General features: G+C 34.1%; 1 protein-coding gene across 1 annotated transcript; it reads left to right on the top strand.

Moving 5' to 3' along the window:
• LOC135841513 (brefeldin A-inhibited guanine nucleotide-exchange protein 3) lies at window positions 1-27,207 on the top strand. Its single transcript, XM_065358505.1, has 31 exons — window positions 1-381; window positions 961-1,094; window positions 1,197-1,331; window positions 1,530-1,695; window positions 4,354-4,471; window positions 4,568-4,849; window positions 4,989-5,121; window positions 5,221-5,324; window positions 5,911-6,095; window positions 6,177-6,337; window positions 6,446-6,559; window positions 6,643-6,790; window positions 6,894-7,045; window positions 7,621-7,786; window positions 8,148-8,252; window positions 8,348-8,557; window positions 8,642-8,852; window positions 8,947-9,129; window positions 9,400-9,567; window positions 9,646-9,937; window positions 10,033-10,212; window positions 10,379-10,595; window positions 10,716-10,863; window positions 10,965-11,257; window positions 11,910-12,089; window positions 14,852-14,966; window positions 15,994-16,222; window positions 16,312-16,535; window positions 19,450-19,833; window positions 19,962-20,700; window positions 26,498-27,207. Exons 1-31 carry the CDS (start codon window positions 297-299, stop codon window positions 26,708-26,710), a joined length of 6,174 nt encoding a protein of 2,057 aa, XP_065214577.1. The 5' UTR covers window positions 1-296; the 3' UTR covers window positions 26,711-27,207.
• The last annotated feature ends 200 nt before the right edge of the window (window positions 27,208-27,407 follow it).

Here is a 27,407-nt window from a genome sequence, read left to right as displayed (position 1 = left end):
GTACATCGCCGTCGTCGTCGGTCTTCTTTGATGTACAAGTAGAAGTTTTCAAATTCGCATTTCAATCAACCACCGAAAAAAGGGAAAAGTTTTCAAAAATGGTTTCATCTTAATAATTCATCGTCGTATTAAATTGCTTCTGGTCAATTTCAGTACAGCGAAATAATTTTGTACATCTGTACTCGTTGTTTTATTCGGAGTATCGTGATAAGGAAACATATGGTGTTGTTTTCAAGCCGCGTTTTATGATCCGGAAGTGAAATTGGATTTATAGAAGACTATCCGGGTATTCAAATATGGAAGATTTACTCTCGAATTTATCGAAAGAGGCGTTAAATTATAAATTTTCCACCGTTCACAAGGCTGCTATGGATGCATATGGTAAATATCGTAGATTTAGAGTTTTCTTTTGTACTTAAGGTTACTCTTTTTTTCATCTTTATTGAATAATCTCGATATTCGTTGAAATTATTTTCTGGACACTTCTCGAGTTTTAAATCAACTTTTAAAAAAGAAATCGTCAAAATATTAGGAGTGTATTAATTCAAGCATCTGTTTGAATAATTTGGCGGGCAGGAGACGAATCAAAGAAGTTTCCAATATATGAGTCAAAAAAAAGCTCTATGAGTCACGATTTAAAAGTTGCATTCGATTTTTTGCTAATCGAATTTTTCATTTTTTGAATAGCCTTGATGAAGCCTTTTGCGAATTTAGTAGGAACCTACTAAGGGCTCTACTCGCAATCAAACAGTCAAATTCTGATTCCTATATTATAGATTATTGTCGATAAATTTCGGAATTTCATCTCTTCCTGTGGTACATATTTAAAAAAAAAAAAAAATGATATTCAATACAGCACATATTACGAGATAGCAACCCTTCCAAATCAACGTTCATTTACTCGTAACAACCACGATCCTGTTTTGAAACGAAAAACCACCCTTTTGAAAATTGTTACAGCATTTTTGGAATGCCAACAATGCGGTGCCAGGGATTCCCCGCATGTCCTCAGATCAAAATGTTTCCAAGTTATTAAATTAGCTTTGGAAACTAAACGCAACAAGTTGATAACGTTGGCCATCAGTGGAATTTATGTGAGTAGAAGTAAAAATGTTGGAAAATTATCCATCAGTAGACCTAAATATTTTCTCCATCTCGTAATACGTATAAACGTGTGTATTTTTGAAAACTCGTAGAAAATGATCCGAGACGACAGATTTCAGTCAAATTTCGAGCCAGAAGACGACTCGTTATGGTTTCCTTCCCAACTACTGCATGCTTTCAGTTCGATACAAACGCAAGCGGACGATGCGCAAGTTGATATGTTGAAGGTACGTACATATGTAGATGTACAATTACTGCACGAATTTACATCTCTTTGCTGCTCTTTTCGGCAGACCATCACCATCCCTTATATGCTCGTCAAAGAGTTTTAGAAGTATTCCTATATATGTACTGTATAGCTATAGGTATAGTTACATAATCACTAAAGCTTATAAAGGATTTTCGTTTCGATGGTAACGCTACAGGTGTTGTTGTATGTGGCCTGCTCGACGTACTGGACGGTTAATGGAAGGATTATCATACAGATTTTAACCATGTGCTCGGAAGTTTATGAAAATGGCAGTTTGGCGATTAGATCAGCGTCGCAGGCGGCCAGCAGCCAGATATTGTGCGCATTTTGTCACTTTTTAGGTAACATTTTTGCTCAATTTTAGGATATAAAATTATAATTAAGAGCTTTTATTCAGAGTAATGACTAGAAGGAGGCATTTCATGTCCTAAAAGCACTCGAAATTTTACCTCATGGTCTCATGGCGTAGGTATTTGTATTTTCTGGACGTCTTTATAATGTACATATTTAGGGGACACCATTTGATTACCTTTTGAATTTTTTTAGAAATTTTGATCAAAACTGGAAGCTTTTGCACTCCTTGGAAATGTTTACGTCCCATTTTAAACATTATTTTTTCTCTTAAGAACATTTGAAAAATTCACTAGTGCAGTTTTTAAAATTTTTACTTCAGTAACTTCCAACTTTTTTAAAAAAAAATTTATTTCAGCTTTTCTAATTTCAACATTTTGAATCTCCAACTTGAGTAGATTTCTTTCGAACTCAGTCGTCAGACATGAAAAAGTCTTCAAAAAATAATGTTTTCATAGCAAAAATTATCGTACAAAATTTTACCCCCTCCTCTTGGACTGTTGGAAAAAAAATATTGTAATTACTTTACTAGCACTATTGAAAGGTACCTATTCTTGAAAAAAAATGGGGCTAATGTAAATCCAAAAACCGGAATTAGTATGAAGTTATTTACGGCGAACTGAGTATGCAACTTATTTAACATTTAAGATATTACGTTTAGGTACCAATTCTTGTTGATGAACACTACAGTAGAGGTAATTTTTCATAAAATGATTTACCTTTTCGACGAAAATCGGAGCAATTGGCTTCATTTTCTATCACGGCTGATGTAAAATAGGTCATTGCCTCATTTAATAAATCAAAAAGGAGGAGTCTCGATAAGGCCACTTTTTGGCACCAGACAGTTATCGACTCGACCACTCTTAAAATGTTGTAATAAATGTCCAAATACGAATCCGCGGTTAGTTAACCCAAAATGACAATTTTTGAGCTCCAGGGGTTCCCAAAGTTGTGAATAAAAAAATAATTTTAGGAACCACTGCATATTCTTTTCAAAAAATGTTAACGTAATACGTATATCTGTTTGAACCCGATAAACGTTGTGCGAGGTGATTTTCCTATTTTCAAGCCTCAGGGGCAGAAATGGAGGGGAGGGTTACATTTTTGGGAAATTTTTGGAATCATCATTTTGAAGCCACCCCTTTTGAACTCCATCTGAAAGACCTCCATTCTACTAAATTTTGTACTCAATAAAATTTTCCGCCGGTGGGTAGGTCAAAGATCCAATTTTCCGATTTTTTTGTAATTTCTATACTTACTTTGGGAACCCCTGGAAAACTAGAAACCTGCGATTCGCACCAAACACGTAACGTTTTGAGGTATATATTATTCAATTATCTAGAAGAAAAAGTTTAATTAAGCTCCCTCTATATTCGTAATTTTGAACTCTTTTTTTAGAGCCCTCCACTTTAGGCACCCCTAAGAAAATACGTAGTAGGGGTACCATGTCGGTCTATCGTTTCAAAATCGCAAAAGAGTGGGACCGGAAAGATATACAATTTTCGCGATATTTCCTCGAAAGGGGATCAATTCCCGACCCCGAAACCACCATTACATATTTGAGATCGAATTGCAAAACCGATCCAGGGGTTCTCAAAGTTGTGAAAATTGAGCACCTACGTTGTCATCTGTTTTGGCCAATAAATCCTATCCAAAAGGAGGTAAGGGGGTGCTTGTGGTCTCAAATAACTCGTATTGGATCACTCTTGAAATATCTACCCATGACCGTTCTCATTTAGTGATACCCCACATTTCAGTGGTTCCCAAAGTTGAACTTTTGTATTTCAAATTTTTAAAGTCACGCATTCAAACGAATATTGTCAGTAAATAAATTTAGCAATCAAAAACTAGTCCAAATAAAAAGTTGCGAAATTTTACGACAATTTTAAAAATGTGTCATTTTTTTTCTCAGCATTGATAGGGGCCGAGCTGAGGGGGTTGGAACGTCAAAAAACGTGATGTAACAATAGTCCAGTAACTTAAGCAAAAAAGTAGGGGGTATCGTGAATCTGTGGGTGGCAAGCTGATTTTTGGTGTACTGGTCCATTTTGATGGCCTGAAAACGAATCCGAGGAGTCCCCTGCTGTCCCGGGTGAGCTTTCCCCTAAATTGTGGATCTTAGCCCCCCAAAATCGGTCGCCATAATGTTGATGGCTAATATTGATTGTAATACCTTCAGTCGTTCCAAAATAGTACAGGGGGGTGGTTTTCTTTGTTTTTTTGAGGTACAGAGCGGAGCACAATGTCACCCCGCCCCCTCCTCTCCCTTCACTATTCAGTTATTTCAGTTATTTGCCTATATACGCACGTGAGATGAATTGAAATGCACTAAAAAATGTAAAATTGTCGAATGGAATGTTGATACGAGTCTCAAAAACCAGGTTTAGCGTATTGTGACCACTTCTCCCTCTTTGTGGATCTTAGCCCCCCCCCCAAATCGGTTTTTGACCAATATATCGAAAAGTATTGAGTCCAGCTCAAAAATGGTGAGGACGAATGCTGTTCTACATGCATCTAATTTCTCATCAGATGACCCATTGATCAATTTTCCAGTCCCAAGGGGGTTGGACCTATCCCTTCTGACCTCTCACCATTCAATTATTCCAATTAAAATTGCTGACATGAATTCCTTTTGTTACCTATCTTAGATGAAGAATGTCAAGAAGTAGACGCCAGCAAAACGTCAAACAGCGCCGGGATTCTGTGTTTCAACGAAGCAATTCCCATATTACAATTCATCTGTTGTAAGGTGGATGAAACCCAAAGGTAATGTACCTACGAGAGCTACCTGCTGGAGTTATTGCCAATTGATTGTAATAAACTCTATATTTTTTCTACTCCTTCAAACATGAAAATATTCAGCGGAGGCAGATGCTGTCAAAGCGTGGTGTTTTTCCTCGAATGTCTTCACACGCTGATCTCGAGTTTACCACAAAAAATACATCTGAATAGGCATTTCACGGCGTTCTTGTGGCAAAAACTGTGCCCTGTATTGATCGCCTTCTTAGGATCACCTAGAGTTGACAAGAAGTTCATTTCCAGAGAAGATCGACAGATTGGTGAGAGTGGTGAGACCGGCAGAGGTTCTGGAGGGTTGGCTACTGCACCGGGATTCGATAGTTATCAGGCAAAGACTGTTTATAGGTGAGTTATTTTGAATTTTTTTGAAAGATTTTTCAAATAAGTAAAATATTTGGATGTGTAGATAATATATCTATATAAATTCTTTCGTAATTTTCAACGATAAAATTGATTGATATTTTCCCCATGTTTTGAAATACAGCATTGGTAACCAGTTAGTCAGATTGGTCGGTTGTGTTGGCTCACATCGTCCAGTTTTGGAATCAGTCTATCATCGAATGCTATTGTATCCTCCTCCCGAACATCGTTTAGAGGCTTTGAAAGCTTTAAAAGAGGTAATTTTTGGAGAAAAATTGGATCAGTATTCACTATTCAAGCGATAATCTTCGATTTAAAAAAATATCTTTTGATTTTTAATCGTTACAATTACTTAGATATTGCGAAGTGTGAACAGACTGGTTGATTTTGCCGGACCAATTTTAATCGAAGATGATAAACAGCAGTTTTGTCAGCAAAGCGATATGGCTCTTACAAGATTGTAAGTTACTCGTACATTTAGTTCATTTTGTTTTTCGGCGATCTCAAATTTGGCTCTTGGTGTGAAATTTCAATTTTTAAGTCTCCCTCGTCCTTAAGTAAAAAAAATAAATTTTAAATTTTTTTTCAAAAATGAAAAAATTACCTATACTAGAAGGCCCCCCTCAAGATAAAAATAATTGAAAAAAAATCAAATTTTGCTCCTCTCCGGTTAGAAAAAAAAATGAAATAATTCAAATTCTGAGAAAAACTTTTTAAAATTTCCCATTTTTATTACTTACTTCAGAATTCTTCTGAATAACTCCCATTTCAAGAAAATCCCTTCTTCGGTTCCTTTAACAATTGGTGAGCTTGTATAGAGCCCCCCCCCTACTTCCGCAATCGAAAAAACAAAAAAGTAAAAATTGACGTTCGAAATTATTTACGGCGAACTGAGTATGCAAATTATTCAACATGTAAGAATATCCTCGCTTGTAGTCCGAAATAGGAGCTATTTCGCGTGTCGAATTGAAATTTATGAATTAATGAAATTCAAACAGAAAAATAGTGTAGCTTTGATAAATAATAGCTTACGAATTTTTTAACAGAGTAATGGATTCGATCGAAGAAAGCAGCCGTTGCGGTCAATTAGAAATTTTATTCGCTTGTGTTTCTTGTATTTCGAGTTTACTATCGACTCTAACAGAATTATCGAGTGGGAAAGGAATAAACGAAAAATATGTGGAAAAAATCAACGTCATGTTTCCCACACTGGCAGATGCTGATTATTCAGGTAATACTTACAAAATATTGAGTTTTAAAATGTCTCATCGACAATGAAATTTCACATATACCCTAATGATTTTTTTTCTAGGTCCTTTGACTTATGATTCATCTTCTCGGTTACCAAACGTTTATCGTGAAATATTACAATATAAATTGGCCTCTGATAGCGTCAGCTGCGTTAGTAGAAGTAGCAGTGGTCATAGTAGTGGTGATACTGAAGGACCTGAAGAAGGATTAAATGATTCCGATGTGAGTATATTACCTATGTAATTTTTATCACTTCTGATTGAGAAACTTGATACCTACCTAATTGGATAAGTTGAGTTAATCTTACAAATTTTGTATTTTTATGAAAAGGTAGAAGAACCTTGTTCGGAAACTGAACGTAAAAAACAAGAAAAAGAAACCGAACGTTTAAATAAAGTTCGAAGAGCTTCAATAACCGAATCGATGACCAAATCTACCGATACAGTGTGTATTATTTTTTAATTTTACTGTATTTTAAATTTTCCACTACTTATCACAAATAATTTTTTATTTTTGTTAATGTGCAGAAAGTAGTCAAATCGTTGGATTTAGAACGAGAAAATGCTCGTCAATTCGTTAAAACATTGTTGTCTTTTTTACCATCTTTGTTTCAATTGCGAAGCACTCTTCAAGTTGACGAAGCTTTGCAGGAATTTTCATCGAAGTATTGCCAAGGTAGGTAATCTTAAAACGTAAAAGAATCTTTCACGATTTTTTTAACCTGGTCTATCGCATCGATATTATTATTTAAATGATTTTTTCTCTAAATACTCAACAGGTGTTATCGATAATGGAATAATTACTGAGCAAGCGACCATTATGAACGCTGATGGTATTTATTTGGCCATTTATACAGTTTTGAGGTTCAATCTGAAGCTAATCAATATCGAATATTATCACACCGAATGCGAAAGTTTACCTATGACTGAAGTAAGCTCGATTTGCAAATCATTTTATACAACATAGTACTTTATTTACTTGTTTTTTTCTTCTTCTTAATTTGGTGATTCTCGTGCTTTAACCCATCAATATTTTTGTCTCATTGAAAAAAAAAAAAAAAAAAAAAAAAAAAACTCTAAAAGATCTCGTTTTTTACAAATCGTACATATTCAGTAGAATAATTTTTCATTTTAATGTTTTAGTGTATTTTCCTCTTTAATTTCATTTTTTTCCTTTTATTTCTCAATGCAAATTTGTATTTGGGAATTTTCAAAGTTCCTCTTGAATAAATTCATTAATTATTCTGTCAGCATCAGTAAATCTTGATTCAATCCACCCTTATAAATTAATATTTCATTAGCCACCTAAAGAGACATCAATGTTTGGAATGTGGCTTGAATTTATAATTAAAATTATTAAGGTCTCGTAATTAAAGGAATGTTACCCTGGGTATTGATTTTGAGAAGCTTTCTTCGTTGATTACCGAACGAAAGTTCAAATTAAGTATTTATTAAAATAATAAGATTATCATTTGGATAATTTAATTGAAATAAATTCATCTTTAGGACCAATTCGTGGAAGAAGTTCATGGTAGTGGTATTCTGGTGTACCTGTCTGCAAGCTGGCTTTCAGAATTATACCAACAAGTATTAGTGACCAATTTCCTTCATCATGCCGGATACGATCCAAATACCACTGACGAATACCTGCCTTTGATTAATTTACTAACAGGTAGGAGCAAAATGCACTCGGCTACGTTAGTTCTTGAAATCGAATAGCAACAAATACAATATGATGAAAAATGTTGGATGAAAACTAAAAAAAAAATAAAATAAAATAAAATAACGTCCAGAAATACACTGTCATGCAAAATTGCGGGTATTTAGTTTAATTTTTTAAATTTTGAGGAATTTTTAAAATTCAAATTAGGTTTACGTTTTTTTTTCAAAAAAAAAAAAAAAAAATGCATGGACTAAGCACTTGTCTACATTTTTTAAAAATTGGTATTTCACTTGTTTGATTGCATAATTATTCATATTATTTTATTTATTTGAATGAATGTGATTGGTAATAATTCTTGAAATCTTTGCAGACGTAGATGGAAATTTAAGTCGAAACGGTAGTCATGTTTTGTCAGATTACCAGAGACTAGAAAGAGCTTGCATACGACCTGAATTAACTCCAGAAATTGAAGCTGGTAAGCAATTATGAAGAAATATTAGATAATAAATCTAATTAGGTGATTTAGGTACGTGGATACGTATTATTTAACTCCTAATTATTTTTTACTAGGTCGTAAAATGAGTCGCAGAATACTAACATGCTGTTGGGACTCTATATTGGATGTGCTTTCTACCACATTGCAATATTCAGCCGGCCATAGCAGTAGTTCAAGGATCAAGCTTCTAAGGAAGAATAAAAATAACGAGTTTTTCTTGAAAAATTGTTTCTCCAATAGTTTAGAAAGTCTTCAGAAGGCTGCTGAATTGACTAATGTCCTTGGTAATTAATTTAAAAAAATAGATAAATGGTGAAATGATTATTTTATATGGCCAAGTTTAAAATTCCCACAATATTTTTTCACAGGTTTGCAAAGTCGATGTGGTCACGTATTTTCATTAATTGTGAACGCAGCTTGTCCCGATACTTCCAACAACGATAAAATTTCGTCACCTTTGACGTTTCTAGAAAATAATCACAAATTACACGTCTCGCAAGCTTTGAGCATGGATGTCGTTTTAAGCTGTGGTTTAGAATTGGGTAGTCATTCGCCGGATTCTTGGAAACATATTTTCAAGTACGAATTAACTATACAAATAATAATTACTGAAGAAGGATCAGTTAAATTATTCGATTTTTTTTAAAAAACTGGATGTGAATTTACCTAACAGGTGTACTTCGTACGTTTGTCATTTGGAACAGAAGCTTTTTAAGCAGACAAATGAGTCTGTATTGAGAAAATTCACTCATACGAAGAAAAATACTGCTGTAGAAGCTACCAGTAGTAGTTCGCTGAGCACCACTGAAGGTCTGAAATTGACGTTGAATCCGAATGAAAATGTTGACGATGAAGTGTAAGTTACTGAAGAGACTTTGGATTCTTGAAATAAATTTGTATTAGGCCAAGATTCGATTTGAACGAGACTATTTACATTAGAAAAGCATCTCCTAAAATCCCAGTATTTTATCATAATTTTAAGAATTTAAATTGATTTTGAGATCTTTGCCTCATTTTTAAAATAAAAAAAAATATATCTACCTAATACAAGAATCAAGTCTGAAATTTCACTGATAAGAGGTATAAAAGTAGATAAGAACCTAATGTTTTTTTATTTTATTTTTAGAATGGACGTGTACAGTTTCCTGGCAACTTCTCCATCACCAGTGATCTCATCTAATGAACAAACCATTTCCGAAATTATAACTGCCAGTAAAGCAGACAGCAATGGAGGCATTCTTAGCAACGAGATTGCTTCCCACGTTATTTGCCTTTTATCTCAGAAAATCGACAGGTACTTAAGTATTAAATACCTAATATAGAAAATAAATATGGAATTAAAAAAAAAAACTCAATCATATTTTATTTGTAGATTATTCGAAGAAGCAGCTCTAAAACTAAACCTCGAAGCTTTGGTGGGTTTCGTCAGGAGTTTATGCACCGTATCCCATCAACAGCTATTTTCACGTGTGTCTACGTCAGAAATGTTGAACAAACATTGGTGGAAATTGAGAAACTTAGGAAAGATCTCATTCAATGTAGAATCAGATCACAGTTTGTTCCTAACGAGAATTAATCAAGTTATGTTGAAATGTATCAGAAGTGGAAGACCATTACTACATGTGATGAAAATTTGGTCTCTTGTAGGACCACACTATATCGAAGTAAATACCTACCTATCACGATCGTTGATCAATAGCCTGGCTAATGAAAGGCATTATATTGTTCTGAATTCTAATCGTAATAATTCTTTTCGCAGGCTGCTTGTAATAAAGAACAGGCTATTTCAAAGATATCAGTGATTTGTATCCATGACGCTATCACTGCCCTGTTGAACGAACAAGTTGAATTGGCACATTTTCATTTTAACGAAGCTTTGTTCAAACCATTCGAAATACTTTTATGTCTAGAGCTTTGTGATTCTGATATCCAAGATCAAGTACGTATGCACCTGAATTTTATGTTTATTTCAGCTGTTTTCCTTTCTTGAAAGTGGAATGTTGTTGAGGAATAGTGTGACTGAAAAATTAAAAATCAATTGAATCATGATGTGTTCTTTTGAATTTTGATAGTTTTCTAATTTGAAAAAAAATTGTAAATTGCAGATCGTCAGCTGTATTTGCGAGTTTGTCGAAGGTAATAGAGCTGATATACGATCCGGTTGGAGATCTTTATTCGGTGGTTTACGAGTAATCAGCAGCGTTCATTTGGCATCTTTGAATAATGTTTTCAAAGTATTTCTCGATACTGATAATACTTTGGTATTTTCAAACGCTGCTGTTGATTTTATTGCTTGTCTTTTAAGACACGTTAAAGGAACAGGTACCTATCTCATTTTAAAAAATTTTCTATTATATTTTAAAGAAGCTCCAAAAAAAAATTCCTCAATCAAAAAAAAGGGCTATACCTACTTTATTTGATACAATGCTTATACTCTCTTAGACGAAGTGAATACTTTAGACGACTCTAACAATGACGAACAAGGATTAGAATTAGCAGCATCTGCCTTAAAATACCTACATCAATGCTGCGGTATTTTAGGATCCATGTTCAACATGCCAGCATGCCCGGTTTTCCACACAGCTCACAGGTAAAAATACTTATGACTCATATGAGTTCTTAAAGAGTGCTTAAGTAATCAAAATTAAACTCAAATACGAATAATAATGAATTTTTTTACCTCAATCACAGTGTTCAAATTAATTTATCAAAACTCGACCCCGAAGTTCCGGATAAAAGTATAGTGTATTTTGGAGACGATAAACCGTACGATGATCAAAACGATGAATTTTATCGATCATTATCCTTGAACGGTCTGAGCGAAACATCTCTATCGCAAATTGATAAACCAAGCGGAGTCCTCAGAGTGTGGGCATCGATGATCGAGAGTTTATCATTCACTTGCATGGTGGCGACTGGAAAATACCAATCGCAAGCGCTGGATATGTTGTTTGTTATAGTACAAGATTTGAGAAATGTTCCAGGTGGGTGTTTCTAGATTACTTTCTTATGTGGATAATCCCATTTCTGGAGAGATTTTAGAACGTTGAGCTAGCACTTGAGAATTTTGTGTTCTGTTAAAGGATCTTTGTTTTGAGTTTTCTCGTTTTTGAAAAAGTTTCTGCATCAGAAGAATCCTTTTCTAGTCTAAATTATGCTATACATTCATCATAGATGCACGAATGGTTGCCTAACTGCTTTTTCATGTAGATATACAATATTGTATGTAATTAGATGAAGCCTGATTTTTTTCATTCTTCATCAGTTAGGTATGAATCGAAAATTGATTTACGAAATAATTATCAAAATTAAATTCTTATCTGTGTTCGTGATGAGACAACAAAAAACCGAGTAAAGGAGAAATTCGAGTACCTCGTAATCGTAATGAGTTTTTTTGTGAAATAAAAATGTAAGAAGTCCACTAAAAAATTTTCGTCGAACAATAATCTTGATTGAATAAAGATTGCGAGATTTTCCAAGCCAATCTTTCGGCTTTATAGAACGAAGCTCAAATGAACCAAGAAAATATGTATGATTGAGACAACCTTTTTTAATGATCTGCGTAGTGTGTAGCTATTGAAAGTTGAGAAACATGCATACTTTATTGTATTTATACCTGCGTATTACCTTCTATAGGCGTTGAATTCGCTTTATTTTGCGTGAATAATATCCTGCTGCCATTCATGCAACATTGGCTTCGTAAAATACCCACTGGGCCTACAACAGATGCAACAGATCAGGCGACGCTGGTTAATTTTAAGCAGAGTTGCGGTACGCTTACTGACCTCATCGTGGGATACATTCAGTACTTAGCAGGTATTTGTGAATTTTTTTTCCCCGTTTGATATACCTTCTATTTTGCTTCGAAAATGGTATTATTCGAATTCATATTTAAAATTGAGACTGTTTTTTCGAGTAGGAACGACTGATTGAGTCAATTGAGTGGTCTACAATGAGAATTTACATGGCTTGAAGTTCTCTAAGTGAAAATTTCGTCATTATTTTGTGAAAAAAAAATCAAAAAAGATTATTAGGTAGGCTGATGAGATGGGTAAATGGAATTTCTCTACCCCCCCAAAAAAAAACACTAAAATTTGCTCAATTTCAGCCAAATTTGCTGAAGAGGAGAGATTGAAAAATACTAACCGCATAAAACGACTTTTTTGTCCCAAAAGCCCAAAAACATTTTTTATGGGACCTAAATGAATAGGTACTACCTGCATTGGAAAATCCAAAATTTTAACCAAGCTTTCAAAGCGACCTTCAGAAATTCTGAGAATTAAGCAATGCTCCAATAGATAGTTCTGTCTCGTTTTGGAAGTTCTGAAAGTTATTTGGGGCAATTTTTAATTAGAAATAAGTAGGTAGGTAGGTACCATAAACTTGATATGAAACAAAAAATTCTTGCATTGGGATAATGAATATTCACATGAATTTGTAGGTGGCCAAAATTATGCGTTTTTGGGTTTAGATCCAAGATTGGAATTTTTTAATTAGGTACTTACAAAACAAAAAAAAACAAATTCATATTAAGTAGGCACATGAATACTCAAGACTCAAGTTACCAAACAATAAAAATTATTTTATTATGCATTATTTTTTTTTTAATTAAAATTTTATTCAATTACTTTCAATTTATTTCAATAAAAATTAAAAATTTATTAAGTATAATTTTTTTTATTAATACGAGTATTATTTTAAAACTTTTTTACAAGTCTACGAGTACAATTTCCAATTTATTCAAGTGAGAAAATATTTTAAAGCTAATAACATAACTGATCTGAAAAAAAAACAAAATTGTTGTGACTACCTATTTCTTGAAAAATTTACCCAAATTTCAACAAATTGTTTGGTATTCAAAAAAAAATTAGTGGGGGGAGTGTGTGTGTGTGAAAGATGTGTTGTAAAATTAGGGGCGAGGGAGGAGAAATTTTCAAAGGTTTGCCCCTCTTCTCAATTCTTGAGAGGTTCTTGAGGCACTTGGACTTACCCACCTCCCTCTTCCAACCAAAAATTTGATTCTGGGATGTTCGCGTAGATCTGAAAAAATCCTGGAATATTTGAATGTGATCGCGATTTTTTTTAGGTAGCATAGTCTGAAACCTTCATTATCAAAATTGACAATTTCAGCCACGCAAATTGGTTTTTCGATTTTTGGAAAATTTTTGGAAATTTAAAATTTACAATTTTTGGTAGGTAATTCGTGCTTTTTTTTGAGAAAAACCCCACATTTATTCAATAGAAATTCTGATAACAAATTAATCCTGAAACTAATATCAATTCCCCAAATTACATGTTAGATACCTACCATTCTCAGTCATTCTGGAGCGTCCAGCACGATTTTAGATTTCTCCAGAATTTTAAAATTTCTCCAGAAAATGAATTGGGGCAGCTAAAAATTAATTTATGACTTATTCTCGAACTGCTTAGCCAGTTATCTACATTTGGCACCGGAGACCATCTCGATTGTGTTTTTTGACCAGTGTATTTTTAATGGTACCTAACTAGATGATGCTACTCAAAATTCTCCTCCCTCCCCCCTCAGCTGACTACCTGAAAATTCGCTCAAATAAGGATAAATCCTAGCCCTTCAAACGAGTCGAAAATAGTCAAGTCTCAACTCAATTTTTAGCTGCCCAAATCAATTTCCTCGCGTTTTGGAGAAACTTCAACGCTGGAGGTTTCGGAATAACCGAAAATTATGAAATTAGGTTCGAAAGAGTTGAAAGAAATGTCGCTCAAATGGTCAATTTTTAATTTTTAAAAGTTCGCTGAAAATTGAAAAAAATCAATTTGGGCTGCTGAAATTTTGATTATGAGGTTTTCAAACTATGGTCTTTTCAAAAATTTCGATCCTGTCTAAATCGGAGATGGAAATTTTGAGAGGTTCTCTTGTAAGAACAAAAGTAATCCCATAAATATTAATTTCTCTGTTTCAAAAGCTTACGTTATGCAAATATTTGAAGCTCTTGAAGACCTCTAAGAACACAACCTACTTCACAAATTGAATTTTTCTGCTCCAAATGATAGCCACAAATATTTCTGTAGGTAGGGCTTATATATATAGGAAAGTGCTTGACAATCGATTTGAAACATTTCAAAATTTCAACCAAGATCCTGAAGTCCTTTTTGAAAGCTTTAAAAACCAAACTGACCCCAGAAATTAAATTTATCCGCCTCCCTCCCCCCCCCAATCTATATTTTCATATACGTGACAACCAACTTCAAAATAGCAAAAAATGTTTTAAAGTCACTTTGGAGAGCTTTGACAACAAAATTAATCCCATAAACCGAATTTCTCAACTGCAAAAACCTTCACTATTTTTGACCTGATAAGCTCTTTGAAAATTTACAAAATTTTCTGGATCCGATGCTGACTGTTTTTTTTTTTTTTTTTTTGAAATCCTTTAAATCAGAAGTATGCCCTTTGGATTGTAAGAAGTGTTCCTTTAATGAACATAGTACCATTAAATGCCAAGTCAGGTGAACTCCTAAAAATATTTTTCCATTGTAGTGCTGTCACAGATTTCAATTATGTAACCATAGAAGCTTCATCTCTGATTTTATTCCATTTACAGAAAAATCTGATATCGATAAAGGAACGTTGATGTTCAAACAATCGATGATTTTATTCATCGAATTGATCGCTCACTCAAAAGAAACGATCACCAGATTAGGTTGCGCGTGTTTAAGGTGAGTAATTGGCTTGTGGAAATTTATAAAATTGCACCAAGATACACAGATAAATAAAGTACAGATATCTAGTTGTTAATAAGGCACAATAATGAAAAAAAAACACTAGGTACTTAGGCTACGATAATTTCAATAGGAAAAAACATCTCGCGAAGTAGGTAATAAAGGTATCATCTGGATTGTCTGATATCGTTCTATAACCATTAACCTGTTCGTTCTCTATATAAAGAGTCATCCATCAAACAGCATTTGTACATAAGCTAAGAGATCTGCAGTGAGTGAAAAACCTACCTACGGGTCTCGAAACCGATTCATAACAAAACAAGCGTTATGCATCTTATGTACCTACCTAGTACCTATGTAGGTACTCGTATAGGCACATAAAAAAATGAAAGAAATTTTTTTCTTCCTCCTTCTTCCTTTTTAATCAGACGAGTTTTTTTTTCTTTCTTTTTCGCATGAATTAAGATTTATGCATTCACCCGTAAGATATAGGTTCGTTATTCTGGTCACCATTCAGAGAATACGAGTGATGAAGAGAAAGAATATTATAATAACTTCTGTTGTAACTTTGTCAGAGAATATTGCTGGCGAGATATTGAATAACTGCGTGCCGAGTTTTTTTTTTACCTTCTTCTTACGGGTGTATTTGTACTGTAATTTACTATGAACAGTCGACTTGTCAATATTTCTCCTAATCTGCGGTCAGCGTCGCTTGACAGTGTGTTGTCGTATTTGATTAAACACGTATGTAGAAGTATAAGTACCATACAACATAAAAGTACTTAGACTATTGTAGCTACTTATCCTCTCTCTTGTGTGTGTGCTTTTTTTTTGTAAGTGAAAAAAAAACACTTGACGAGAAATGATAATCGAAGATGACGATATAGAGAGCGGAAGGTTTGATATTTCGATATCTGTTTATCAACCTGTTTTGATCTGTGTACTTACCTACCTGAAGGAGATTATTCATTAATATAATTAAATTATAAGTTATGGTAGATACAACTGGAGTGTTTATTTACAGGCACATGATCCTTAGCGTGGGACCAATGTTGAACGAAGAGTTATGGATGGTGGCTTGTTTGACAATTCATAAAGCATGCGTGCTATCTCTGCATCCTCTGATGCAATTGATGGCCGCATTTTATCCTTGTTCGCAAAGCTTCTATGGTGATCTGGCTCAGGTGAAGGTTGCTGCCAGGAAAGATTCGACTGCCGAAGAGAATTACCGAATTAAACAGCTTTCTCAACAGGTACCTACAGAAATCAATTTGAAGACAGACTTTATTTTATTTATCTTATGTTGAAATGGCGAGTGATTTTTCTTAATCTTTTTGCGCAGATTTTCTTGTTAGAAAATCAGTACGATGAGTTTAAACAATCAGACTGCGAGATAGATGAAGAAAGGAGTTACATATTGTTGTTATGTCCGTTGGATGGATCTGATAATCATTCTGTGATCAGAATACCCTACAGAAACATCGTCATAGGGCTGTTGGCAAATCAGCTGATACTTCAGACCATTGCGACGTTGCTAATACAGGGCACACCCAGAATTGTGCCGAGGTAATATTCATTTATAATCATAATGTAATCGAGTATACTTACTTAAGCAGAGGTACCTACAGCAATAAATTACTGAAATTCAGAAAAAAAAATATGATAACACTTCAGCAGAATTTGGCAAAAATTGCATGAAAAGTTATAAAAACCCGGAGGGCAATGATTGCATCTGATCAAGTACATATGATCAGAGCTGATCAGAACCAATCCGGTCTTTCCTACTGGGTCTGATTAAGTGTGAACAGATCTAAATGGATCTAGGGAATTCCCGTTTCTGATCAGTTTTGATCTGGTCTGATGAAAAGGATCAATCAGATTCAAATCAGATCAGGTCCGACCAGATCTAATCCAATCAGAACTTTGATCTGACCAGATCTGATTAACTGCAGGGCCTGGTTAAGTTTGATGAGGTCAGATTGGATTCAGGAAATGTCCCGTTCTGATCAGATCCAAGCATTTTTCGCTTGGAACATGATAAAATGATATAGGTGAAAACCATACACAAAACAATCACAGATTATATTCCAGAATCAATGAAAAATTCCAAAAGGCAATAAATCCCTACCTAATGAAATTTCAGCGAAATTCGACAACTTAAAAACAAGTAAAAAGCATACTGAAAATCAAAAAAAAAAGAAAATTATGACATTCACTTTTTAGTAAAAATTGGCAAAAATTGCATGAGAAATGAAATTAATAGAAACGAAAATTGAAGGGAAAAAAGAGAAAAAGTTGGATGAAAAAATGCTTAAAAATATGTAAAAAAAACATATTCATTGGCCAAAAAAAAAAAAACATAAAAATTCAGTAAGTATAATTTAGATACCTCTGTATTTGGAAAAAAATGCATGCAAAATTGCTGAAAAATGTGTATTATGATAAAAATGGTACACTATTAAATTTGAAAAGAAATCGTTGAAAAAAAAACAAAAATTAATGGAAATGGCCAAAAACTAAAAAGTGTTAAAATTTCAGTAAAATTTGGCAAAAGAATGAAAAAAGTATTGAAAACTTTAAAATTGATGATGAAAAAAAAACTCAACAATATGAACAGCAATAAATACATATAAGCACAAAGTACCTAATGAAATTTCAGTACAATTGCGTGAAAAAATATTAAAAATATGTTGAAATGACAAGAAAACTAAAAAAAATATGTACATATTATATGAAATAGAAATTACAAAGAAAAAAATGAAATGTTGGAAAAAACTGACAAAAATTCCGTGAAAAAGTATATTTTTAAAATGTTGAAATGATTTTTAAAAATCAATAAAATTGACCAATAAAAATGATGAAATGTTACTAAATTTTCATGAAACAGAGTTTAAAAAAAGTGGAAGTGACATGAAAACGAAAATGAAAATCATGAAAATAAATTAAAGTTACCAAATTGTATGATTAAAGTTGGGTATAATTTGAAAAAAAAACAACATAAAAATTAATAAAAATGGCAAAAAACTAAAAAGTGATGAAATTTTTGTAAAATTTGACTAAAATTGCTTGAAAAAATATTAAAAACATATTGAAATGTTGTTTTTTTTAACTCAATAATAACAACAACAACAACAACAACAACAACAACAACTACAACAACAACAACCCAGCAACATGAAAACCAATCAAAATGAGCACAAAGTGATGGAATTTCTGTAAAATTTGACAAAATTGCATGAAAAAGTGTTTTAAAAAAGGTTGACATGATTTTAAAAATGAAAAAAAAAATACGAAAAAACACGAAAGTGACCAAAAAGTAATAAAATTTTAGTGAAATTGCATGAAAAAGTGTTAAAAATATGTTAAAATGGCATAAAAATTGAAAAAAATATATATGAAAGTAAATAAAAATCATTAAAAGTAATAAAATTTCAAAAACCTGATAAAAATTCCGTGAAAAAGTATTTTAAAAATGTTGAAATGATTTTTAAAAATTAATAAAAATGACCAAAAATGATGAAATTTCTCTAAAATTGCGTGAATAAGTGTTAGAAACATGTTGAAATGACATAAAAACGAAAAAAAATCACGAAGGTAAATAAAAATTGCCAAAATGTATAATCTTTGGTAAAATTTGACAGAAATCGTTTGAAAAAGTGTTGAAAGTGGTAGGTAACAAAAAGTACCCATTTGAGACAAAAATGCTAACATGTTGAAGTGATATAAAAACTTGAAAAAAGGATTATTATTTTTAAATCAATGAAAATTACCAAAAAATATTGAAATTTGAGTAAAATTTTACAAAAATCGTTTGAAAAAGTGTCGAAATTATGTAGGTAGGTAATGGAAAATAATTAGAATTTTGGTGTTCCATCTCTATGAAATTTTTTTCCCACTCTCTAATCCAAATATAAATGTTCAAGGGAAGTTGGAAGTTGGTGAGGGCGAGAGGGGTGTAAGAGAAAATAAAAATTGTCTAGATATGGCATGAGTATTGAGAATGTTTATGAACAGTAAACAAAGTATAACGAAGGGATGCCAACAAATTTCTCGTTTTTGGATTCCAAGTATAAATTGGTTTGTGGAAACTATAGGATTTAAAGGATCAGTGTTACCTAATTGGTATTTCCCTAGATTTAATTCTATAAAATTGAAATGGCACAACTCTTTGAAAGTTGAAGGCTGTTAAAGACTTTCAAAAGGAGCTTTAAAAATCCTTTTTGATTTCAGCAGTTCAAGTTTAATTTTTTCCCTCTTCTTGAAGCTTGTTTTGATATGTAGGTATTCAAGAAACTTCTCAATCTTTAAAAATTACTTATCACCTCATAGCTTTATTTGTATGGTTTGGGTTGCATGCTGTGTGTAACTATAAGTAGCTAACTCTGTTTTGCATACTTTCCACCCCTCAAACATATTTTTATGACCTCAAAATAATCAGTTGACTGTAATTTAACATCGTTTACCTAACTTTTGTCTACAGCTTGGCAAACGTTCTGCTACAAACTCCAGCAGCCATTGCACCAACCACGATGACCAAATCTTCCTCGACAAAAACAACCAACGATAAAAACGAACCAAAACTATACGGCCTAACTTCGTACATGAGTCAAAGTCACATCAACGTGTTATTCAGCTGTCTGGACTTTTCTTACGAAAAAGCCATCTCATTCGATTCTCGTCCCGGTTTAAAGTTCCTATTGCAAAAAGTAGCTGGTTTGGAGAAAGCTACCAATCTGTATAAACAAGCCGGAGCATGTTGGACGTTGAAAATTATCGCGCTGTTTGAATTATACTTGTACGAGTCGCAGAAATATCACGTTACTTTGGATAAGGTCAAGGATTATATGGAAAAGTTCGATTTGAAGTAAGTACCTACCTCGTATTTAGATAATATACCTACCTAAGTGTATAGGCAACCAGCTGAACAAATTTTCACTATTTTCCCTAAAAAGATCATCACTCAAAGGTTTAATTTTTGTCTTATTCCAACAGATACGAAACGAGCAACGAGTTCTCATTAAACCACCTATTATCCCATCAATACGAACCATTCGTCGTGTACATATTCTGCCTTCGTCAAAGCTTCGACAGACTTTGCGAAAAATACATCGACGTTGTTTTGGATAAAGATGGAATGTACTCGGTCATCGATTCAGTATGTGACCAACCAATCTTCTTCTTGATTTCTCAAACTGAAGATTTCCCCGAACTGAATCGAGCTGCTCGATTATCTTCGAATCAAGAACCAGCCTCGTTGTCAGAAATAGACAACAGTGATCCAGGGTCTGCCCTAAATTCGCAGATAAAATCACTGCATGTGGATGGTTCGTCAAACTCCGTCACTAGTGCTGAAGATGCTGACGTCGAAACTGCAAAAAAGAAGCCATTTACGTTTTCGGATTTCATATCTTTGACTTCGGATGCAAACAGTGACAGTGAAGCTGCAGCTGAGAACAAGGATGAAGTTCAAGACGAATGTGGAACGACGAATGAAGGAGAGAAATCAGCTCTGGATGACGACGTTGAATCGGTTTACATGATGGCGAGTAGCAGAAGTATTGATTCGGTTGTCGAAGAGTACGTTAAACGTAAGAAATCTTGTACAATGTTGCCCACGTCTAGCCATTTGCCTAAGAGGAAGCAATCCTTTGGAGGATATACGAGTAATGTCGGAGTTATGGAACCTTTGCCTCCAGAAATCGAACAGCAAAGGAAAAGCAGCATTAATAAAGTGAGTACCTATTTTGAGAATAGACTATCTAGATAGGTATTGTCATTGCTGGTCTTATTTTATCGTGAAGAATAAGAATATGAGTATCAAAAACTTCATTCCTTTCTCATCTCTGGCTCGACAGATACCTATACCTATAACAATGCACGAGTAAGGTATACGTAGATATGTACCTAGGTACACGTTTGGGTAATTAATTGGGTCCTTATTCACGTGTTAACTATACGCAATCATATGTCAATGTTGTTTTATTCTTCATCGCACCGCTCATGTGCACGTCTTCGGTCTGCCCTTTGCCTCGTATTTCTTTTTCGGATCAGATGTAACAAGAGTATTGTTATAAGGCGTTGTTGTTACATAAGTTTTATTTTTTTTTCACTCTCATGTCGTGTCGTCTGTGTGCTATGATGCGAGAGGCGCAGGCTGACTCGAAATTCAAACTTGCAACGAATACTGCTCGAGCTCGGGCACTCGCTTCATTCAACGTGATCAGCGGAAACTAAACCTGAAAAATTAGTGCCGATAGCGTGTGATATCGAATTGAGACCGAAGGCTATACATTGACAAACCTGTTCGGTGTGATATGTGTAAACAAAACATGGGTAACCTACCCGATATATGAATATATTTTTTATCCGGTGTAGGTGGCATTTTTTTCTCCCAGTATCAAAGCACCCTTTCGTTCTCATATTTTGTAACCAAAAACTCACGTATGATTGGAATGTATTGATATGGTCAACATATTGGTGGAGAAGCTCCTATAGGTATCTCTAGGTACCTACCTGTTTATATTAGGGTGGATCACGAAAAAAGGTCGACAGATTTTGACTAAATTCAGTGGGCGAGATCTTCATGTTAAGCTGAAAGTTACTCGGAAAATTTTTTAGCTCCGAAGATACCTCTGAAGGAGAGAAATGGGGCCTCAAAGAGGGGGCATTTTCGAAAAAATTGTGTTTCTCTGCTCCAGTACCTACCTAACTTTTTTCAGCGACATTTTTCTTTTGGTATTGTCCTGGAGGGGTAAGGGTAAAGGTACCAATTATCGACCCCCTAGTTTATGTCGGTGATTGCTTAAACAATAGCTTGACGTGTCTACTTCAACATCACAAAGCCCCACGAAAAAGTTCGAAAATTCAACAAAAAAAAGTGACCCAAATATCGACCTCCTAAAAAACCGTGTTAAAAATGAGTAAAAAAAACACCAAAATCAAAGTCTAAAGGGGTTAAAACAAATATTTATTACTCAATACTTGAATATAAAGTATGTAACGTTTTCACAAATTATGAAAATTGGTCACTTACCAATAAAAAAAGTGACCCTAATATCGACCCCCTCAAAAAACATGTTAAAGTTTAAAAATGAGTTGGTAAAAAAACACAAAAATCAAAGTCTGAAGACGTTAAAACAGATACTTATTTATTACTTGACATATCAACATAACAGTACCTTAGAACATTTTACCTGAAACTTTGGCCCATTTCTTACGATTTTGGTTCATCTTTTGGCATGCCTGTAGCAAAAAACAAAGTCTTGAAATTGCCAAAACAATTGGGGGGGGGGCGAATTTAGGGCACTTCATAAAAGTAACTTTGGCCAGAAATTTGAATACTCACTGTCAAAATTATCCAAAAAGTAATTAGCACTAATTATTCATTCAAGTGCCGGCTTTAAATAAAAATTAACTCACAATTTACCCGCCAAAAACTATTTGTACGTACATGCTCACTTCAAACAAAAGTCAAAATTTAAAAAATGTTGACTTTCTGATTTTTATTTTTTGCTTGTCATTTCTCACCATTTGGCTTTACAGCGGTGATTTTGGTCTCATTTGCTTTTTCTGTGAAAAAGGAATAAGAAAAACCAATGTCTTTTCAAAAATTTTGTGACATTCATCAGGTGAGTTAGAGGGGGAAGGGGGGTCGGATTTAAGGAGGTGGTTGATATTTGGTACCCTTACCCTAAAGCTCTTTAATACAAGTATGGAAATAGATTATGCTCTTAAGAAAGTCATAGCATTTTACGTAAGTTTTACGTACTGCGCACGCATCAAATCAGCTGTTCACGTACGACGTTGCACCCCATTGGTTGCTCCACTGCATGACGACACCAACCTGCCATGCGCAGTATGTAACACATACATAAAATGCTATGACTTTCTTAAGAGCATAATCTTTTTCCATACTTACTTATATTAAAGAGCTTTACCTTACCCTTATCATGACTATGATGCACCAGCTGCGGTTTCTGTGACATGATACACCAGCTCTCTCCAACTGTCTCCATTTAGGGCGCTCCTGATGCAAGCTGGGAAGCTGTGTCCAATGGCCTTTGTGATGGAGTCTGTCTACCTTGTGGGGGAGCATCCACACCCTCTTGTTCCCTCTACCTTGCCTTGAATGAACAGGCACTACATCGCATCTGCCCTTGTGACATGCCTGAAGTATTTGAGTATTCGTCTGAGTACCACTGCCAACAAGCTCTACTGGACACTGATTTCCCCCAGGATGGACACATTAGTCCTTTTCTCCATCCATCAGATCTGAAGCATTCTCCTCCAGCACCACATCTTGAGTAGTGTTGGCCTGAGAATATTCTCAATGCGCATAATCTGAGAAGAGAATATTCTCTCAAAAAAATGAAAATCATGACTTTTTTCAAAAAATTCAAAGTTTTTTTTTTACAATTTTCCCACAATTTACAAGATCTACAACTACTTTTCTTTATAAATTTCCAATTTTTCTTAATAGTTTGAAAGTTATCAAAACCTTTTCATGGAAAGTTTCCTATATCTCTAAACTAAGTGATAAAGTTGTAATTTTTCGAAAAGAATATGCGGAATATGCCCAAGAATATGCGCATATTCTTGCGCATGCGCAAGCAAAAAAAGAATATTTGCGAATTTGCTCAACACTAATCTTGAGCACATACATTTTTCTTCTGTCTCCCTCCCATACCATCCAGGTTTCTGTCGCGTAGAAAAAAACTGAGAAAACCAGAGCATTTTTACAAGCCTTATCTTCAGAGTCTTGCTCACTGCTGCATCTGACCATATCTTCTTTAGCCGAGACATGACATTTTTTGTGATTTGAGCTCTGTGTCTTATCTCGACTTCACTGCCTCCTTTGTTATCAACAATGGATCCCAGGTATACAAATTGATTCACCACTTCGATTCCCTCAATTTCCTGGATTTCGGGTGAGTTGTTCTCAGGCCAATTCACAATCATGCTCTTTGTCTTCGTTTTATTAATCAGCAAGCCATATTTTGCACTAACCTCTTCAAGACATTTCAGAAAACTGGTCATATTTTCAACACTTGAAGCGATGAGGATTGTGTCATCAGCGTAGCTAAGGCACTATAATATAGCTTCACTCGGGTGAAATTGGTTGGCCATCTTTGGTGCAAAATAACAATTGAATTTCATGAAACGTCACAGTGACGTCGTTTGACAGACAGCTGTGCTGTGCTGTGATTGGCTAAAAACATTCATTTTGCACCAAAGATGGCCGACCGATTTCACCTGAGTGAAGTTATAGTGCCGCAGCAGCGTGCGTAGCGAAGGTTTGACGATTTTGTACACCTCTGATTGATACTCCTCCCTGCCACTCGCCTGAGCCATCGTCATTGGTACTTTTGGGTGTAACTACATAGTATTTATGGAAAAATACTAAAAAAAATTGTAGGTTAGAAATTCCCATTTCATGAGATGAAACAATTGGGTGTCATATAATTATGACACTTCACCATTGCAACTTTCGTCATCACTTCACTCAGGAATTGGCAGATTTTCTCCTAAAACCCCCATATTGCCTCTGAATCTCAGTCACACTCTAATTCAGCTTTTTGAAGCATTTTTAAAAAATTTTCCATCATAATACAAACGTACCAACTTACCATCACAACTTTCATCATTACTTTCCTCAGGAATCGGCGGATTTACCCCACAAAACCTCTCATAATATTGCCTCAAAATCTGCATTACACTCCAATTCAGCCTTTGAAAGCAATTTTTAGAAGTGTTCCATTGCTCATTTTTCATTTACTATTGCCAACTTTGAAAAATCGAAAAAATAGCTGAAAACTTAGGTATGACAATTTTTTCGATGTTTTTAAGTTGACAATTCAGTAGAACCCTGAAAAAAAGGTCCTTCTCAAATACTTTCATTTGGAATGGGACATTTTTTCAAAAATAAGTTGGGTGGTGACAGGACTGAAAAAACAACGATTTTTTTCCGAAAATGTCTCCTCTTTTGAGACCTCTTATATCCCCTCCAAGAACACCTTGGAGGCTAAACAAAATTTTTGGGTAACTTTCAACTCAAAATGAAGGTCTCTGCTGAGTTTGGTCGAAATCCCTCAACTTTTATTTTTAGTGATCCACCCTAATTTACGTTTAGAGTTCTTACGTGACATTTGTCAAAGGTTGATAGGTATAAATTTTTAAAAGTTGAACTAGTGGGGCGAGGGAAAAACCTGCGTTGAATTTTTATAAAATTCACCTTTACTTGCCCAAAGAATATTGATAAGTAGATAGATACTTTCAATGGCATCTTCGCTCGAATTTCTGTATTTATCTGATTAAAGCTGTTATGAGGGCCCAAATGCAGCCACGTTAGGTTTTTTTCCCAGATAAATGCCACCTGCCTAGCTATAGCTCACACTTACTGGCTTCAAAATCATATCAATCAAATGTAGCGAAAATTTCGTACCATTTGAACACCTTGTTTTCGAAAAAAAATCAAATTTACGAGCGAATTTCAATTTTTTGACCACAGGTTAAGTATGCATGAAAATTGCAAAAATCCAAAAGTGGTCACTTGAAAAAAAAACGAAAATTCCTCCTTTACCTAGAAAGCTGAAGATTGGCAACTCCATTTTAAACTCCCAAATTGATTAGAAACGATTTATTAAATTTCCAACCGTTTTGAATGTTCAAATTGCCACAAAATGTTACCTCAGGAAGTTGCAAAACTAAAATTTAGTTTATACCCTAATTTCAACTTGCTGAATCATCTGAAGGTAGTTTCAAGCCATTTTGGAGCTACCAGCAATATTTTGAAAATTCCAGATTTTCATAAAGTGCCACAAACGTTGTCCAAATTAACTTTTGTAAAAGTCTGTATAAACGCGATGGGTTCTTGTTAGTGGCTTATATGCTTCGTCAATTAGACACAGTTTTCCGAAATCGATCCCTGTCGTGTTAAAGTGGTCTTCAACAGATTTTATAAGCTTTTTGGGGGAACCAAAATTTCAAAAAAAAATTGTTGGATGATCCTAAGTGGCCTAATACCTAAAACCATATCCAGTTGGCTTGGCATGTTGAAATTAGGGTAGGTCAGTATCTATATAAAGTATATTTTAGCTTTGCAACTTTCTTAGATAAAATTCTGCGGAAATTTCAACATTCATTTTGCTGGAGGCTCCAGAACTGCTTAAAATGGTTCAAAATTATTTTTATTCAATTTGGAGTGTCCAAAATAGGGCACATACCAAATTTCATCTTTCTATGTCAACTTGGTAAAATTTTGATTTTTTTTTCAATTTTTAGCCCAGATTTGATTTTTGAAAATTCACCAAAAATCGAAAAATACATTCGAGCTTCTGTTAACTTTCCCTTAGATTAATTGCTAGCTTTCAATTTTCTCAGTTGAAAGCCGAAATGGTCACTTTATGTATGTAGATGTCCACATTTTAGTATTTTACCTTATCATTTTTTTCCCCACCAAATTAATTTAACTTACCTCTAATCTGGTCCTTTTTTTTGTGTTTCGCACGCGCGCTTGTTTCATGAATCAGGACAGCGAAGCTCATCTAGCCGTTTGGGCGGAAGTATTGATATCGGTATTCGATATTTTGGCCCAGCTGGACGACGAGGTGTTTCGTATACTGCTTCCAGTCTTATTCAACGGTGTTCGAAGTCTTACAGCTCATGCCACGCATCCGTCTTTGAAGCATGCCCTAGCTGAATTCTTCCACAGAGTAGCAGTGGTGTATGGTTTCAGTCCATAGCTACTTTTGTAATTTATATCTTTAAAGCAAACAAATTGAGCTGTCTAAGAAGCTTTTTTTTCCATATTTAATAAGTGAACGAGTGTTCAAATTGTGAGCTGTTTGTTTTTAATTTATTTTTTCAATTTTATTTTTTGAGGCAAGTTGATGTATAATGAGAGAGTTTCATTTATGCGAAATAACGTTTTTTTTGTGTTTTTAATTTGATACCTAAGTTTATTATTTTGTATGTGTATTTTGTATACCTACTTACTCATTCTGGTTTAAGGATTCGATTAGTGATAATGCGATATTTTTTTATATCGAAGAAGGTGTGTTTTATGTAATCGAATTTCATAAGTATTATACTTACCTGATACCTACCAACTTGTTATTTTGTAATTTTTTTTTTTATCAACATATTGTTATTCATGATACCTAAATTATTTAAACTCATATGAGAAATGCTGAATCGAATAAATTTTTATTGTTCTAATTTTTATCAATTTATTTCTATGAAAGAGCTTCATTCAGATGTTTGATCAAGTCACATCAAGTGAAAAAAAACAACAGAATAAACAAAATAACGAATAATTTACACGACAAAAAAAACAGAGATCCTAATATTTTTATGTACAATAAAATATAACTACATACCTACAATTTTACCCTCGTTTATAGTCAACTTTCACGAGATGTAAAGCATATAGGCCTAGAC

The sequence above is a fragment of the Planococcus citri genome, chromosome 3 (genome assembly GCF_950023065.1).
Source record: "Planococcus citri chromosome 3, ihPlaCitr1.1, whole genome shotgun sequence".
NCBI lineage: Eukaryota > Metazoa > Arthropoda > Insecta > Hemiptera > Pseudococcidae > Planococcus > Planococcus citri.
Note: the sequence above shows the minus strand (reverse complement) of the source record. Positions and strands in the feature narration are given on the sequence as shown.

Bases quoted from the DNA above. Each gene is read 5' to 3' on its own strand.
- LOC135841513 (XM_065358505.1), top strand. From the start codon at position 297: ATGGAAGATTTACTCTCGAATTTATCGAAAGAGGCGTTAAATTATAAA. The intron at 382-960 runs GTAAATATCGTA...AAATTGTTACAG, and splicing joins GGCTGCTATGGATGCATATG to CATTTTTGGAATGCCAACAA. The intron at 16,223-16,311 runs GTACCTACAGAA...CTTTTTGCGCAG, and splicing joins TTAAACAGCTTTCTCAACAG to ATTTTCTTGTTAGAAAATCA.